The sequence below is a fragment of the Coturnix japonica genome, chromosome 5 (genome assembly GCF_001577835.2).
Source record: "Coturnix japonica isolate 7356 chromosome 5, Coturnix japonica 2.1, whole genome shotgun sequence".
Lineage (NCBI taxonomy): Eukaryota > Metazoa > Chordata > Aves > Galliformes > Phasianidae > Coturnix > Coturnix japonica.
The window spans coordinates 5,763,731-5,780,756 of NC_029520.1; the positions used below are offsets into that span (position 1 = coordinate 5,763,731).

Here is a 17,026-nt window from a genome sequence, read left to right on the forward strand (position 1 = left end):
CAGCACCATCGCCGTTCACTGGCCATGTACCACCCCAAAGTTTATTCTTCTGAAACTCTGTGGGATGAAAATCACTGTGTATGAAGGCTTGCTGTGGGAGGAGGTTGCTACAGCAGTGCCTGCACCTCTTTCAAAGGCCAAGGACTTATTTTTAAGATGCCAAACTACCTCAAGCACCTCCTTTCAGACAGGTGAGGACCTCTAGATCTGCTGGGAAGGGTTGCAAGGGACGGCAGCCTCACAGACCTCTCTGCCTTCCCCTTTCCTGCTCAGGTCCGGCCGCCGGAACAACGCAGGGCCGTCAGGGGGCAGCACTTCTCCGCCGCCGGGCCGGACCCCGGGCGCTCCGCGTGTCCCCCGGCGGGTGGCCCCGAGACCCGCTCGGCCCGGGAGGGTTATACTCGACGGCGGGGCTCGGGGCTCGGGGGGCGGCGGAGAGACCCTGGGCTCGGGGCGCGGCTGCCGGGCTACGGTGGGGGGCGAACGGGGAGCGAGTGGCGGCGGGAGGAGGCCCGGCCCGGTCCGCTCCTGCCCGGGGGTCCCGGCGGGCCCTGGCGTCGGGTCCCCGGGCAGCGCAGGGCGGTGCGGCGCCGAGCGGAGCGGGGCAGGTAGTGAGCAGCGGAGCAGCGGCGGGCGGCCCTCCCCCTGCGAGGGGCTCGCTGCCCCCTCCCCTTTCCTTTCTGTCCTTTGAGCGAGAGGTTGGGGGGATTTATAGGAGTACCGGCGGCCGGTGATGTCAGCCCTTGCCTAAAATAGAGAGGGATAGACGGCAAATCCACAGCTAGAAGGCTAAACCTTCCAATCCTGCCTCAGCCAGCGCCACGCCGATGTGAAGTCACCCCCACCTCTCGGCGGGCACACACACACACACACACACACACAGACAGACACACGCACACGCGCACGCCCCGCGGCGAGAGGCGGCCGGCGGGACCGCAGCGGTGCCAGCGGCTCCTCGCCCCGCCAGGCCCGGCCGGAGCGCTCGGCGGGCGGGAGGTGGCGGTGGCGGGGCGGGAGGCGCCGAGCGGAGCCGCCGGTCCCCGCCTGGCGCGGCCCCGAGGATTACCAGGAACCGAGCGCCGCTTCCCTAAGGCGAGAGAGGGGCAACCGCGGAGCCGCCGCCGTTCAGCCCCGCTAGCCGGGCTGCCGAGGAGACAGGGGGGCTCTCGGGACCATGGCGTCGACGGAAGGGTGAGGGGAGCGCCGGTGGCGGAGGGAGGGATGGGGGCGCGGGTGGTCCCGCATTGTGCGTCTGCGGCGGCCGCGTGTGCGCCGTGTCATTGTTAACCCTCGGCCGCGCCGCCGGGCAGCGAGAAGCAGACAGTCGCGTTCGGGAGGGTGAGGAGGAATGGGAATTCTCCTATGAGCCGCTGGAGAGGTTTTGGTTTTTCTCCCGTCGCTTCTTTCTTTCAGCCCTGGAGGGTTAAATGAGCGCAGAGCACCTGCCGGAGCGCTGCTCGGGTGGCCGGGCGCGGGGCAGCTCCTCGCCATAACCGCGGCCCGTGCTCCGGGACCAGCCGGGAGCTGTCCCTGCCCGGCCATGGGGAAGGCAGCGCACGGATCCAACTTCTCCAGGAGTTTTGCAATTCGGGACATTTGTGCCAAATGCGTTGCAGTGCGAGCGGGGGAGATGCTGGGGAGGGTGAAGGGTTATACAAGAGGCTTTGAGAAGAGGCACAGAGCCCGGCGGGACAGCGGCCCTGGGACGAAGACCTGTCCCCATCCCTGCCCGTGTCCCTATTCCACAACAGGGGATCACAAGGATCCACTGTGGAGTCCTTACTTTGCAGGTAGTGGGAGAGGGAAGAAAAGGTTCCCCTGATCTCTGGTTGCCCTCTCCTAATACAGGCTAGCATTAGGCTGCGTCTGGTGTGAGCCTCCCCTTTATCCCTGGATGTTGTCAGGTTGTATCAGCGTGATCTGCTCTGGATGGGACTCTCTGAGGACAGGGCGCAAGAGCGAGCTCTGTTTGTATGGCTGATGTGGCTCTTGGGCACAGAGACGGAGGGGATTTACCAGCACATGGCTGGGGTGTGTGCACACAGGTGTCCCATCACCTACATGTCCAAAGGGATATTTCTCCTTGCAGAGTGGCTGGCCTGGAGCAGAGTGGCATGGAACTGCCAGTGCTGGTTCTTCAAGAACGAGATAGACCATAGGGCTGGAGTTTTGAGGAGTGGGTTTGGAAGTAGTCTGCATCCCATGGTTGTGGCTCTGTGTCTTTCTGCTTCCTTACCTGACCCCACTCTGTTCGGCACACTCCAGCTGCCAGCTATTCCATCCCAAAGAGAGAGTCTGCGGGGCCAGGTGTTTGCCGTGCCAGGGTTTAATGGGAAGAGACCTAATGAGAGGGGGCTACAGCAGGGAGTCTGCCACCATAAGAGGTAATGTGTGCAGAAGGAGAAGTGCACTTTAGAGAAGCTGACCAAGTAGGTGGCTAAAGGAGATGGGAGCACCAGAATTGGAGAGGCTTCCCATGGATGTGTGTTATTGCTCTCCTTATCGGAAGAGCTAAATGATCAGTAAGACAGAAGGAACACAAAGTTTAGGCCTTGTTTTCAAACTTTTTAGGAAACTCACTGAGACAAAGACAGGCTGATCCTCTTACCTGGTGCCTTTCAACTGATGCCCAATTGTAGCTGAGAGAAACCAGCGGAGTGGGATGTGTGTCTCTTGTCAATCCCTTTGTGCTGCTGAGTACCTGAATTGTCATCTTTCCCCCCCTCAGGTGAGAAGCTGAGGAGAGAAATAAGCTTTACGTACTGGCATTAAGGCCGGCAAGCTCAGGCATCGTAAGGACCATCAGGGAAACAAATTCAGGACCATCCGGGCTGTTCGAGGAAGACTTTCCATCGACGCCGGTGCAGTGGAAAAGAGACAGGTGGCAGAGAGTGCCCATTGCTGTGCACAGCGTGGTGTGTCTCAGGCACACACAGGTACATTGAGAGACCCCTGTGAGAGGTGGGACGGGCTGTGTGTGTGCCGGCACAGTGTCTGGTGGCTCTGTGATGCTCAGGTGGCATTAGGTGAGGCTGATGGTACATACAGTCACTGTTTTATTGGGATAGAATAACTCCAACCGCAGTCAGTTTGGCAGCGTGTTATTTTCTCCTCTGACAGTGCAGTTTACATGAAGTCTCCAAAGTGGAGGTGTCAGGGATGTGATAGGGCACATGGCAAATAGTAAGGCCCCCATGTACACACAGAGGAAGGCAAATCTATATTATGGTCATAAAAAGCAGTGGTTACTCAGAACTACGATTTACTAGGAAAGATTTTCTTGTCTGTACCTTTCCATTTTTTTTTTCTTTTAATACTTAATTTGAGGAAAGTTACGCATGTACAGAAATTTTCCGTCCAAAACTTCCTGTTCTAAGAAAGAAAACGTGGACAATGGGAAACTAATCACCTGAAAATGAGAAAGGGAACATCCCCTGATACAGCAGGGTTAGGCCTGTGGGGCTGTGGATCTGCTTCGCTGCAGTTCCAGCTACTGGCACTTTCTCTCGCTGAGGGACGTGCTTACCTTGACTGCAAAGTCGTGCTGTCACAAAATGCCCTGGTACCCATCTCATTTAGCAGAACAGACTTTGGGTGTTTAGCTGGTGCTAGAAGGTTCAAGGAAGAAGGGCTGGAAGCTACTGTTGGTACTGTTTGGAACTACTTGTTTTCATGCTCACTCTCTAAGCATCCCATCCGCTGCCACATTCACCTTCCCCGGTGACTTCCTTTGGACTTGCATTGCAGTCCAGAGACCAAGCAACATCTGTTCACATTCTCTGTTGTGCACTTTGCGTAGCGCTCAGGTAGAACCTCCAGAGGCTGATTGGTTCCATCTGAAGGTGGCAAAGCTTTATAGCTTTCCTTTGCTTTTACAGGATCTAACAGGACATAAAGATTAAATGAGATGGATGCTGCCTGCACACCTTGCTTCCCCCAAGGTTGTGGCTCTCACCTTTCTTCAGTGTCACTGTTTCAAAAGGAAATAATGCAGTGCATTGCACAGTTTTTAAATAACATATTTGCATAACTTAGAGGTTTTAGCTTGTCAAATTAGCTTGTGATTTAATCATCAGATATAGAGCCTTGAGTGTTAAAGTCATTTCCTTGTTACCTACTCAAGTAGGTTAAAAAGTTTGGGTTGGGTTGGATAATCAGGAAAAGGTTCTTGAACACAGGGTGGTAGGCATAGAAAAGGCTTCCCAGAACTGCTGGAGTTCAAGGAGAGCATGGACACGGGGTCTGATTTTTGTGTGGTCCTACGTGGAGCTAGGGGTTGGAATCAGTGACCCTTCCAACTTGGGATATTCTATGAGTGATGATATTTTAGTACTCTAAAAATCTAGCACCAGTTTTGTGTGCTTTTTAAGAGCATGAGTTTTGGGGCATGAAGTTTGAATGTGCTCCTTTAAGAATGCAGCCACTAGGAGACACTGTCACTGCATCTATGGCTGTAAATTAGGGAGGCTGCAGGTGTCTGGGTGCTGAGCTCAGCCCCACGTGTGGGTAGCCCTCCTGGGCAGGGCTGGGAACTACCCAGGCAGCAGCTTGTCCTGCTGTGGGTATTTGGGTGCAAAACCCTTGTTTCAGGGAGGCTGTTAGCACAGACATGGGCTCCTCATTCCCTTTGGTCAGATTGCCAAAGAACAGTCCAGGGAAGGTTGGTGTAAATAGCAGAGGCGTTACTGCTATGGGTACATGGTGCCTAGATGGCAGGCATGTATGCATGCATAAGCAGACTCTGCTACATAATAAATGTAGTGAAGGGGGGCAGGACATTGCAAACATCACGATGTTTGCAAATACAGGAGGCTCTGGGTAATTGCTTAGCATCATGATTTGATTAGCGAAGCAGATGTAAGTGCTTCATAACTTTATGTACACTTAATATAAATGGTGTTTATGTAATATGCAATGGCTGGAAGCCAGAGTTCCCATTCTGTTTGGGGTCACAAACATGGTGTGTACAATCTACAGAGATCCCTCTCTTTAGGTTTGCCATTATTGTTAACTCAGTTAAGAGGGGGGAAAAAACAACAAGAAAAAACAAAACCTGTCAATTGGTGGTCTGTTCCTCCTCTCACAGCTTGACTATTCCTATTTTCTTCCATTGATGCTCTCTCTTCAGCTCAGGTTTCACTGCTTCTGAAGCGATGGTTCCACAGGCAGGTATACAGTCTGTACCACATCTCCACCACACAGTATGAATTCAGTCCTGTAATGCTATCATGGAATGCTAATAGCAGGGTGGCAAAGCATTTGGCTACAAGAAATGAAAACAAACCCAAATGCAGCAGCCACAAACAGAAACAAAGGAAAAGAACCACTTACCTTTGAAAGGCCTCAGGTCAGCAAGAGACACCTTCACCTCCACTGCCAACCTTTAAACGAGTCTCAGAAGGGGTGGATCCTGGCTCCCCCACTTCCAGTCACTCAGGTACATTGCATACACCTGAGCTCCCCTCGGTTGGCCCTGCCTTCCCACCAGGTGCTCAATCACCTTTCATGCTGTGACTTAGCATTTCCACTAGAAGTCCAGATTAGATGATTCCATGATTAAATCTATCATGATTCAATTTATTTTCTTCAAAATTAGCCACAACATATTGTATAGATTTTATACAAGTTTTATTCTAGCTACGAAAAGGTAATTGTTCATCAGTTTAACATACAGTTAATGTGGGAGGCCCAGATAATAAATACCTCACCCAGCATCTAACCCTGTGTGTGTGTGTTACCTGTCAACAGTTTTTGAACAGATTTGAAACTTGAGAATTTATTATTCTTGGTTAGCATTTCAGTCATGTGGCTGTGGCACTTTTGGAGCAGGAGCCCTAAAGCCATTTGCTGAATTGTCAAGACAAAGCCCAGAAGGGAGACTGACAGCCCTTACCATACACTTAGCTTGGAGACAATGCAACTCACCTTACTGAGTCAGAAAAGCCAGCTTTGTGCTTCTTGGTAGGGTTCAGGCACCACATAGGATAGTGGGTGTGCAGGATCTGCCACTATGTGTACACAAGCACACCCACGGTTTTCTTGTCATTTGAATTTTTACTCTGTAATTTACCCACAAAACTCCTCAAAATGGAAACGTGATGAAATGTGCTGGCACAAGTGTTTGGATACTTTAGAGGATTAAATCCTCCAAGTGCTCTCACTGTTATTTTCCTGGAGGATTTGAGAAGTGCCAACTCAGGATGGAGTTGTTTTACTTTATACTCTTTCTCACACATTTTGAAGGACAGATGGAATGGATGTAGCCTATTAATTAGACATATCAGCTGTGGCTCTGGCCTCATTTCACTGCTGTTGATTGCAAATCTCTAATTTCAATGATATAGAATGAAGCTCTATGGAAGATAACATGTTACTTAAAACTAGACATCCATTCCTTCTAGCAGTGACCTGTGGCCAGTAGTCACTGCATGCCGACATTTAGTAGGCAGCGAAATCTCACCTGAAGCCTAATATATCGTGATGTGCAATTATTAGAAATACTCTCAGCATTCCTGGAAATCAGAGATTTTAAGATCACATTGAAGAACCTCAGATTTTTCATTCCCTGCTTTCCCAACTTGACATTCATAGGGCTAATTTTGATATGAGTCATCCATTCTTTGGCTTAAGTTGAGAAATAATGCATTTCATATATTACACCCTATGACATGGGCAATGAGGAACATTTTCAGGAGACCCAAATAGCAGGTACTGCTTTTGCTTCATCTGTTGTGCACTGGCATTTGAGTTTCAACAGATTCCTTAGTTGTACCAGGCTGAAAGAAATGAGAATATAAAACTGATCAGCAAGAGTGCTTTTGTAAGAGATGAGGACAAAATAAACATGTATAGGTGCAAGCACTCAGTTTTCACTGCCTTCTCATGTAATAACTTTTCGTTCTGTGTGATTTAATTCCCTTTCCCAGCCCAACATGTTGCAATACCCACTATTTAGAACAATTAATTCAATGAGTTCTTGAAAACACTGGATGGATCTGTAAAATCCATCATCTCTGCTATTGTCTATCTGCTAATGAAAGCTCCCCTTTTGCCAAGTCAATACAATATTTGACACTTTTAGCCTCCAGCTCGTTAAGCTAAAATGCTATTTCCAGAGGCATGAAAGCAATAAAAATGAATGTGCTTTTATATATTTAATCCTACTTCTATATTAATTTCAAAGCCTCTAAGTGTACTTAAAGCTTTAAGACAATTAGCTGCAATACAAGTCTCAGTGCTTGGGAAAGATAACAGGCAAGGTTCAAAGACCATATTCTAACATTCAAATAGAAATCGAGGACCCTTGCAAGGAGGGTCAAAAAGGAACCAAAACATAGAATAATTAAGGAACACTCCTGCTAATTGCAGGCTCCTTGGGAGAAGAGCATGAAATTCACAAAAACACAAAATCAAATTCATTGCAATGCTTAAAAGAAAGGAAGGTACAAAGGGGATAAGAAAAATTAGAAGTATTTAGCTTTTAAGTCTCAAATACAAATGCTTGGTTTCAGCTTTTGAAATATTTGCTCTTTCCATTTCTGTTTCACACCTGTTCTGCTACTGAAGAAAGAGGCAGGTTAAAAAAAAAAAAAAAAAGCTAACATGAACTTATTGGAGACTCTACTATGAAGGAAAATGCATCACTGTGTATTAAGGAAACATCTGGGGTTGACCAAAGCAATATTTGCCCTCTATTTGACAAAATAGAAACATTTAAGTGTGACTGCAGCTGAGTTCTTCCTTGATTCTTTTTTTGTTAATATAACCACCAAGCCAAAAATCAATAGGTTTTCCAGGCTGCTTTCTGCTCTATGACCTTTACTGCTATTTTCTCAACGCGAGTTAAACACTAGGCTATTACTGTAGGCATTTAAACTTATCTAAACACATATCGCTGTGTGCGCTTGTGTATATGCTTCATTACTTTGTTTTAGACACCATCTCCTCCTGCAGCAGATCCATTTGGTAGATTTTGCTGCCCTTTCTGTCACATTGGTGTGTTTTAACTCCATAATGCTGTCCTGCATTTCTGCAGCAACTTTTAACTTTATCTTTTACTGTTAAAATTTGGATGAATACCTACACTTTCTGTTGTTATTCTGTTATCTCCAGCCCTTCATGGCTTCTGTGTCATCTTCTTAGATAATACTCCTCTATCGCAGTCTGCAGACACTGAAGATTCACCAAAATACTCTGTGATGGCAGCCGTGTGAGAGGTTTCTGGCAGTTTTCTGTGTTTTAGTACTGTTTAGTTTGGAGCAAAAGGTTTCTTTTTCTCAAGATGCATTCAGATACATACCTGATTTGAACTTCTGCTGCTTCACTGATTTTGCTTTCAAAGTTACCAGGAAGCTTTGAACATCTTCTGTATCAATCTCAACAATTGTTAGTGCATTTTGTGGTGTTGATTTCCATAGCTGCAGTTCTGTTATAATGGTTGGTGGTGGTGGTAACCATCATACTGGTAACCCGCATGGTTACCTGTCTGCTGTGTGATGGGGGGAGGATGCAGCTGTTATTCCAAAGTCACACTCCATCTTGACTTTTTCTTCTTACATCTTCAATAACAAGGCAGCAGGCAGTGTTTCTGGAGTGGGTAACTTGAGGCAAATTTAATTTAATAATTTAATCAATCATCCTTTTGGCATTGCAAGAATAATTGGTGACGTATCCAAGTAAAGAAACTGCAGATGAGATGATGGCCAGTCTGGTACTGGAAGGTTTAAAGAGGGTAACAGTGAAACCTCCATTCAAACTGGAACTTACCACAAATTTAGATGCAGTCCTTAGTTCCTGTATCTCAACTCCAGGTTAATCTCTATTAGCCCTACTACCACAGCTGCTTCAAACCTACAAGTAAACATACCTTCTACCTACTGATGGCCTCCTCCAGACACACTGTGTGGCTTGCACGCCTGCTGACTGTGTCTGCCCCGAGGCAGGAGCCCCAGTGTTTCCCTTTCCAGCTGTTTCTTGCTCTTTCCTTCTGTAATTCATCTTGGAGATTTGCTTCCTCATGTAGATCTGCAGGAGAGATCACAGGTAACCAAGTCACGCACATGGCTCAGCCTCTGACGCACTTCCTGTGGTCCATGCAATATGTCTGGCACCCACTGCATGTCAGCCTGCTGCTGCCTGTACCCACTGGAGGATCTTGGGGCAAGAGGGCATGGTGAGCACCCTGAGAGGTGCTGGCTGAGCCTCAGGTGCACTTTTCCAACCTCGAGGAGCAATATTATCAGGGATCAGTTTAGATCCTGAAGGTGGTGTAACTGTATTAACCCAGCACTGTATCCAGGCTAATGACTGCCTCTTAGCCAGGTTAATTAGCTTGAGTGCAGCAGAGTGTGAGTACATATGACCTGGGCTAGCACAGAGGAAGACATGGTTACCTTTCATGCCCCATGTCAGGTCCATTCAGAGCTTGAAAACCTGTTTCTCAACAGGCTTTTCATCCCAAGGAAAAAAGGTCAGTGCTGTTTCTTCTGAAGTATGGAAATTAGGGCCAACATTTGTTATTTTTAACTATCAGCCATCAACGATTGTGTATTCCTTAATCTAAAAATAACCCAAGCTATGTAACTGTTAACTGGGGGTACAAGAGCATAATGAAGCATCTCCAGTTCTGAGTTCACCTATAGCACAAATACACATCACACTGCTGCCTCTGTGCAGTGCATCCTCAACTCTAGGGCAGGTTCACCTGGTCACTAGGACCCTCAGGTAAGTGCTCCATGCTGGGTAAGCTGCTGCTGGGCTCCTGAGGCACACGTGTGCATGCGTAAACTGCTTGTGAGCAGCAAAAGCAGGGCCTTAGAATTTACCACAAGCAGAGCAGACTTTGAGGCAGAAGCAGTCTTGTTAATTAAACATCTGGCTCCTTATCTGTGTGAGAATGGCTCTTCTAGAAGTAACCGACTAATGTTTGTCCTTAGATGTGCACATGGGTAAAGCCCACGGCACTCACACACAAGCATGCATATGGGAATTAATTAGCACCTGGCTGCTATTTATATCTCAGCAATCTAGGACAGGAAGCAAGGAACAACACAGGATCCCTCAGCCAACGTTTTAGGGGATTTGAAGCAGGCAGATGGCAATGTTCTGTGTTGGAAAATGCCAGGAGACGTGACTCCCCTGGACACAGAGCATGCAGAGGAGCCCCCTCAGACATACCTTTGACATCCCTGGGAGAATATGAGTAAGGTGGAGTCTGAAACCAACTCAATTTGTAGGTATTACTTATTAACTAAAGTACAGAGAAATGCTTCTAATTCAAAATAGCAATGGTGTTAGTTAATCTGGACATACTGTCTAAATCAGAAAAGAATGCACTATACTGTCTTAAGGGATTGGTTAAGATGTAGTCATAAGAAGGCCTGAATGCCAAGATCTTTGTTCCTTTCCATTTTGAGCTGTGGGTCGCACCCCTAACATCCTGTGAAGCTAGCATATGTAGCCCATAATAAAGCCATGAGGAACAATGTTATGTCAGTGAGATTTTCCCCTGTATCTGAAGCACTCAATCTAGATTTTATGAGATTGATCTGTACAATTGATTTCCCAAAGCAGATGTCTGTGTCACGCTATTCAGACTGTGCATGAAACCAGTTCATTCATAGACTCCGTGATATTTGAAAGCTGTTCAGGAGCTGCTGATGGAGACCTGTCAGAATGGGACAGGCACAGTAAGTGGGAGCAAAGGACAACAAGGTCTGGAGGTCACACTCAGCCTCGAGGCTGACAGCTGAGAAGGAGAGGGAATGGATAAATTACCATCTTGGGTCTGCCTTCATTATACCCTGTGGTACGCAGCAACAACATAACATATCATCCTCTAAGTGAAGTATTCCTATAATTTCTGGGCAGTGTAAGGAAATGACTGTAGCTGCCATATCTTAGCTATCTTGTAGCTGCTTCTTCAATTATTTTGAGGGGGAAGAGAAAGGAAAGGAGGATTTTAACTTCCACACAGTTTCTCTGCAATTTATACTTCTACTCATAAAGAGTCACCAGAAAATATGGTAGTTTCAGTAACCTCCCTTTTACACCATGGCATGTTGAGAGTGGCCACATGGAGGTGTTGTTTTCCTAAACTGGCTATTAGTAATTCTGTCATACCAGAATGCCAAAAAGGTGCCTTTCAGGGCTAAAATTATAGGTACTGGAAAATAAATGCCTCCTAATCTATCTTGTCTGAAAAGAGGAATGAGAGACAGCATAGAAGTTCTCATGTTTATAAATGGAGAATCAAGGCATAAGTTTGTTTGCTGTCATGTGAGAATCTGCAATTGCGGATCGAGCTGAGCTAAGATCTGTGTCTGCTCTCAGCCAGCTAATACAAAATTGGCTTGTTTTGGTACTTTGTCTCTCTGGGTGATGATATTTACTGCTGCTTTGCTGCCTGCCTAGAGCAGGGGGAGGCCAGATGAGGGGCTGAACTTACCTCTTTGAGCAGAGGTTTGTTACTGTGAAAAGAAAGTATCAGACTGCCTTCAGGTTTGTTGAATTCCTCAGCAATGCTCGGGTTTAACCTTTGCTGTCTGAAAACTTGACAACAACTATTTATTTTTAGAATCAGACTGAGTTTCTCAGATTTTTTTTAGCACTGTTGTGCAACTGATGTGTTTGCTGATGGTGGCTGATTCATGAAACAAGGCTTTTCAGCATCAAAACATATGTACCTAAAGGAGAGACAGGACATTGCCCAGTGACAGGAAATACACTAGTGCCAAGTCTACACTGAAGGTCAGAATGGAAAGATCCTGCTTGGCAGATGACCAGTTTGTCACCTTTCACTGACCTGCCACTCACTGCTTTATGGACTACTGTAAATAAAAAGCACTCAGGAAATGGAAAATCAAAACATACTGGAAGCCCATAGTTTCTTTAACACTTTAGAGTGTACTATTTCATGATTTAGCAGGTAGATTCTTCCTCATTTGTTACTCTCCTGATTAAGATTCTGCTTAGCAGCACAGAACAGCAAGAGACAGAAAAAGGTCCATCAGTTAAAGAAGAAATTATGTAAATAAAGTAACACCCTAGTAATCCTTTCCTCTCCCTCCCCCCCCATGTCTGAACATAGAACAGAAGTGTGTTTCCTTGAAACCGACCATAAGGAGTCATTGAGTCAAGGGTGTTCCTTGTTTGAAGATGTTCACGCAACTAGTGAGCCACAGAATACATTTTTTTTCCATATAGACACATACTATATGGAACACAAGCTAACATGCAGTCACTTATGTGTTCAAGTGGTGACCTGCCACAAAGATGCCAAGTGTTTCTCAGACATCGCTGACAAACATGGCTTAGTTTTAAGTTGCCCCATTTGATACACTACAAAGTATAACTAAAACAGAGATACTTTGAAACATGTGATAGTTGCTTGGATATTACTGGCCTCAAAACTTATGTACAATCGAAACCTCTCCCTCATCTTCTGAGCTCTTGGAAAAAGAAGCATTTGGACTCTGTAAAAGGCCCCTTTGTAGCACAATGAAATTTTGGAAGCAGAGCCCCAGGCTACAACAAACGAGAATAAGCTCAAGTGCAACAGACATGGATACAGAAACAAAGGGGGAAAAAACCTCCTTACCTGGAAAAGGTCTCAGATAGGCAAGGAACTCCAGCAAAAACAGCCTTCACCTCCACTGCCAACCCTTAAATGAAGTCTAGGAAGGGGTGGATCCTGGCTCTACTCCTTCCAGTCACTCAGGTGTATCGCTTGCACCTGAGCTCCCCTGGGTTGGCCCTGCCCTGCACAAATTATTGGCATTTTCAAGTGGTCAGTGTTAAAGTGACATAGAGATTCATGCATTTTGTCAAGTGCCAGAAGGTACTTCACAGCTGAATTAGCAGAAACTTTGTAAAAGAACCCAACAATAATAGTGCAGACAATGAGGCTCATGGTATACAATGAGAAAAATATATATAGTATACAGTAAATATCTTCTGTAAAAGCAAATACTGTGAATTAGCTATGCTGTTTTTTTTTGGAGAATTCTGATTAAAAATCCACCTTAAAAAGAATTCAGCCCATAATTTGGCAGGGAACCGGTGTCTCTCCCAGAAGAGATGCCCCTTTTGTTTCTCTGCTCAATCTTGGTCACAGCAGTTTCCATCTTTATCTGTTATTTCCTATCGCTAACACCACTCAAATGTGTTTCAGTGGGTTTCAAATCATTGCATACATGCTACATGATCTCAGGGCAATATGCCAAGTTTGTTTTAAATACATCCTTCCAGGTCAGTGGAATTATGCATTAGGTGTTTCCAAGTGAGAAAATGAAAAGTTACGCTTCATGGTCTAATTAGCATTTGCCCCTAGTGACTTCTACCTACAGAACAATTCTGTTATATTGTAGGATTTGCTTTTTGTTGTTGTTGTTTTGCTGTTTACTGATGTTCATCCAAACTGGGAATTTTCTACAGCGCGTTTAACATCAGTATGGGCCTGTACTGCAGGCCCTCTATGCTTTGCTTCTCAGTGGTCCCTGCCAGGCTTAGAGAACAGTCTCTCAAGTGTGTGTGTGTTTTTACCTGCATTCTTGTGGACATCAGTATTCATATGTAGCGTCTCACAGCTTTGTCCATACAAAAATCTTATGTATGTTCTAATGTGCCTTAGACCTGAAAATTTTTCACTCTCAATTTTTTGAACAGATTAAATACTAAAGGAGAGCTTAACAGTTCTAGTTACTAACTCTTCTGACCATGCTTTAAGTCTCTGTTGATAAAAAGTAGAAACAATCTCTTCTCATCATGTTTCTTCTTCAGCCTAGTGGCAATGGTTAGTCAGGAGAACGAGAATCAGACTTGTTAGTTTTTGGAACTCATTCATGATCTAAATGTTTCTTTGAGAGGGAAGCAGGGGGAAAGAAAGGCATTGTGAAGTTTCCACAGTGCTGTCCATGTACTCGTTTTAACAGGTGAAAGGTAAGTGTTCTGCCCATTTATTACTCTTCTAATGCTTACTCATTGCAAGAATGAATAAAATTTAATTAAAAAAGAATGTGAGGAAGGTGGTACACATTTAATTGCAGCTCTCCTAGCCAATCATGCATAGTTTTTTGGGGTTTGTCAGCACACGCTGCCCTGACTGATTGCCCACGTTCTGACAGTTGTTTCTCCTCAGTTAAAACAGAAGCATGTTTTTTATTTCAAGCATAGTCTTTTTCTTCATGAGGCTATTATCTGCATGGCCAACATCATTGTCAGTGGAGTGTGCTAGTCTTTCCTCAAGTCTGTACTTCCTTATGATACTGATAGGCGACACTGCACATAAATTCTGAAGCTTTGCTGGATTATCTGTCGATTTGAAAGTCTTTCATTGGGTGTCCTTTACAGATACTAACAAACAAGCTCACACTCATTATGAAAAGGTATGGGCTTGCCTTCTGTGAAGTAAACTATTTGGCTAATTGTCTCTGTGCTGGCTACTCTGCTAATTTTCCAGCAGGAACATTTGCCCCAGAGCAAATGTGAAGTACCTGCTATATCTTCAAAGTGTAAAAAAGGCAGCATGGTGTATATGTATACATTTGCCTGCATCACACTAGGCTCCTAGAGTTGGAGGTTTTTCCATCCTAAAAATCACATCTTCTCACTCACCACTCGTTTGCTAGCTTCGTTTTCTCTGGCTGCACTGAGACCACCTGGCTGAGGCCAGGAGATGGGGATGGAGAACCAACTTTGCCTTCAGTCCCTTCTGACTACCGCTTGGTAGCACACGAGACATTCTGCAAGTTTGAGCCTGGCAGCTAATAAAACCACTGGATTTATTCACAAAACAAACTTGACTCATAGTTACTTATCTTAGAAATGTAATTCAGCTGTGTCAGAGCCACAGGCCTTTGCTTGTTTCAGGCTTTGCCCTGTTCCCTTCTGTTGTAACCTTGTGCCACAGTGTGAGCAAAGCAGGACGAGGGACATGGAGCTGTGTCTGCCCAATTGTGGGACACTCATGAAAGCAAGCAGCAGCAATGGTGCAGAGAAAATAAAAGGCAGAGCCTGAGGACACTGGTGTGAAGTGCAGAAGATTCCCACTTCCTCTATTGCAGGGCCTTTTGCTGATAGCAAGTGTTGCCACATAGTAATTAATATGTCACCATAAGGACACACCAGGGCTGCATGGGAGGCTGTAATTAGCACAAAATAAAGATAGCTTAGGAAAATCAAAACAAGCCAACTAGACACTTTCCTAATGAGGCTGTCAGGGAAGCACTCACAGATGGCAAGTGGACTTTTTTAAAGTAAGCTATTAAAATTGTGTTTGGGAATACAATGACAGTGCTATTTCTGAGTAGCAGTCACAGAGTCACATTTCTTCCTGCCTTAGCAAAATATGAACCCAGAATTCAATTCTACCAGCAGATGCACAGCAAAGACTCACCACATTAAAAAAAGTAGAATTCACATTACTGCTTCGTAACACACATCATGACATACTTGTAACATTACGGCTGTGGTCTTCTGGGGCTCCCCAAAGTGGAAGGGAAAGGGAGTGGTGGTTCACATAATCAGTGCCAGTGAATCACTTTTTTTTTTAAAAAGATGTGGTAAAAGATTTTTTCCTCCCAAAGCATTTGCTTACCTGGATTTCAAGTAACATGTACAAAAAGAGCTGGAATTTGTTGGAAATGGACTTCAAAGAACAGTAACTTCAATACACCTTTTTGTATAGTTAGATGTAGATGTTTCACACCTGAAGCAGCTTGTGAGCATGAGGCAGCTTGGGGGTTATTTGGTGGTGGGCAGATGTGAGGTTGCTCAGGAGATATGGGCTGGAGAGTTTCATGGCAGCTCCACTCAAGGGGAGTTGTGACTGCCTTCGCTAGTGCACCTTATCTGTCAGCTATGGTTTACCAGCATGTGTTTTGGTTCACACTAACCCTGCTGGTCAGCCTGAGCAGAGGGAATTGTTTCTGTTGCCATGTACTGTTTGGGCATGAGAAGTCAGTACCGCGGTGCATCAGCCAGGCGGCAGACTGGCCCTGAGTTAAGTTGAAGTTGTAAGACTGTGGTTATTTTAGGGCTGGAGTCTGAACTGAAAGAGCTACCCTCCAACTTCACCCTTTCTCTAGGAAGCTAAAATTCCTTGCAGAGAAGCAAATACAATTCTTAATACAGTTCTTACAGTGCTGTTCATTTGGACAGTCGTATTCCAGCCCTACATAAAAGAATATGAATGAAATTTGTCATCTCTTAGCTTCCCCCTGTCACCATACACACAGTTCATCTCAAATATTCTCATCACAGAATGACAGGATCATAGAATCGTAATATCACACAATAGCTTGGGTTGGAAGGGGTCTTACAGTCCACCCGGTTCCAGTGGCTGCTTCAGCTTCTTTGGACTTCAATTCCACTTGCCTGCAGCACCAATGCTCTTTGCTATGTGAAATTAAGTCTGCCTCTCCAAGCTAAAGCTTCTTGTGGTATTACACAGTGCTTCTGCTACATCCATCATACAGGAGTGGCCTTGTTAGCCAAGCAAGGCTGAATATGTGTGCAATTCATGCAGCAGTGAATGATGTGTTTTTAATAACGAGCACAGCTTCATGCTGGTAAGAATGGCTTAAGCTACAAGAGCCTCCTTCTGAGGTGCTGGGCAGCAGCACAAAGCACCTGTGTATCCCACACTAGTCCTCCTGACTTACTTTGAGGTTCCAGGGAGCTGAAGGAGCTGTGCAAAAATGGGACGTGGACTTCTGGAGCTGATGTAGTATGGAGGGTAGTTATACATACTGGTATACGCACACCCACTGGGACAAATATATCCTCTTACAATGTGAATATGAAACCCAGCAGAAAGAAAATGGAAATGAAGTGTATTTATTGCGACTTACCCTCAGGCAGGAGAGGATGCAGACAGTGAGATTTATTTTCTGCTCGTGTTCAGTGGTCATCACTCTGCTGACTTCTGTGCACTTCTGTCAATTTGTATCAGCAGAGGCTTGACCTTCTGCTTGCCTGAAATTTATAGGGACAGTGCATCACTCGATCAGTTGCAGAGTGCATGTTT

At 45.6% G+C, this 17,026-nt stretch overlaps 1 protein-coding gene across 3 annotated transcripts in view; it reads left to right on the plus strand.

The window, feature by feature from the left end:
* The first annotated feature begins 25 nt into the window (after positions 1-25).
* Positions 26-17,026, plus strand: part of SLC1A2 (solute carrier family 1 member 2) — an 81,598-nt gene continuing 64,597 nt past the window's right edge. The window contains exons 1-2 of one of the 3 annotated variants that reach the window (XM_015863578.2): positions 733-1,191; positions 2,729-2,936. Coding sequence is in view for 2 of the 3 variants with exons in the window: in XM_015863576.2 (XP_015719062.1) it covers positions 157-191 (35 nt within the window). In the remaining variant the exon portion in view is untranslated. Of the gene's footprint in view, positions 192-731; positions 1,192-2,728; positions 2,937-17,026 lie in introns of those variants that run through there. The other 2 variants (XM_015863576.2, XM_015863577.2) reach the window with 2 other exon arrangements.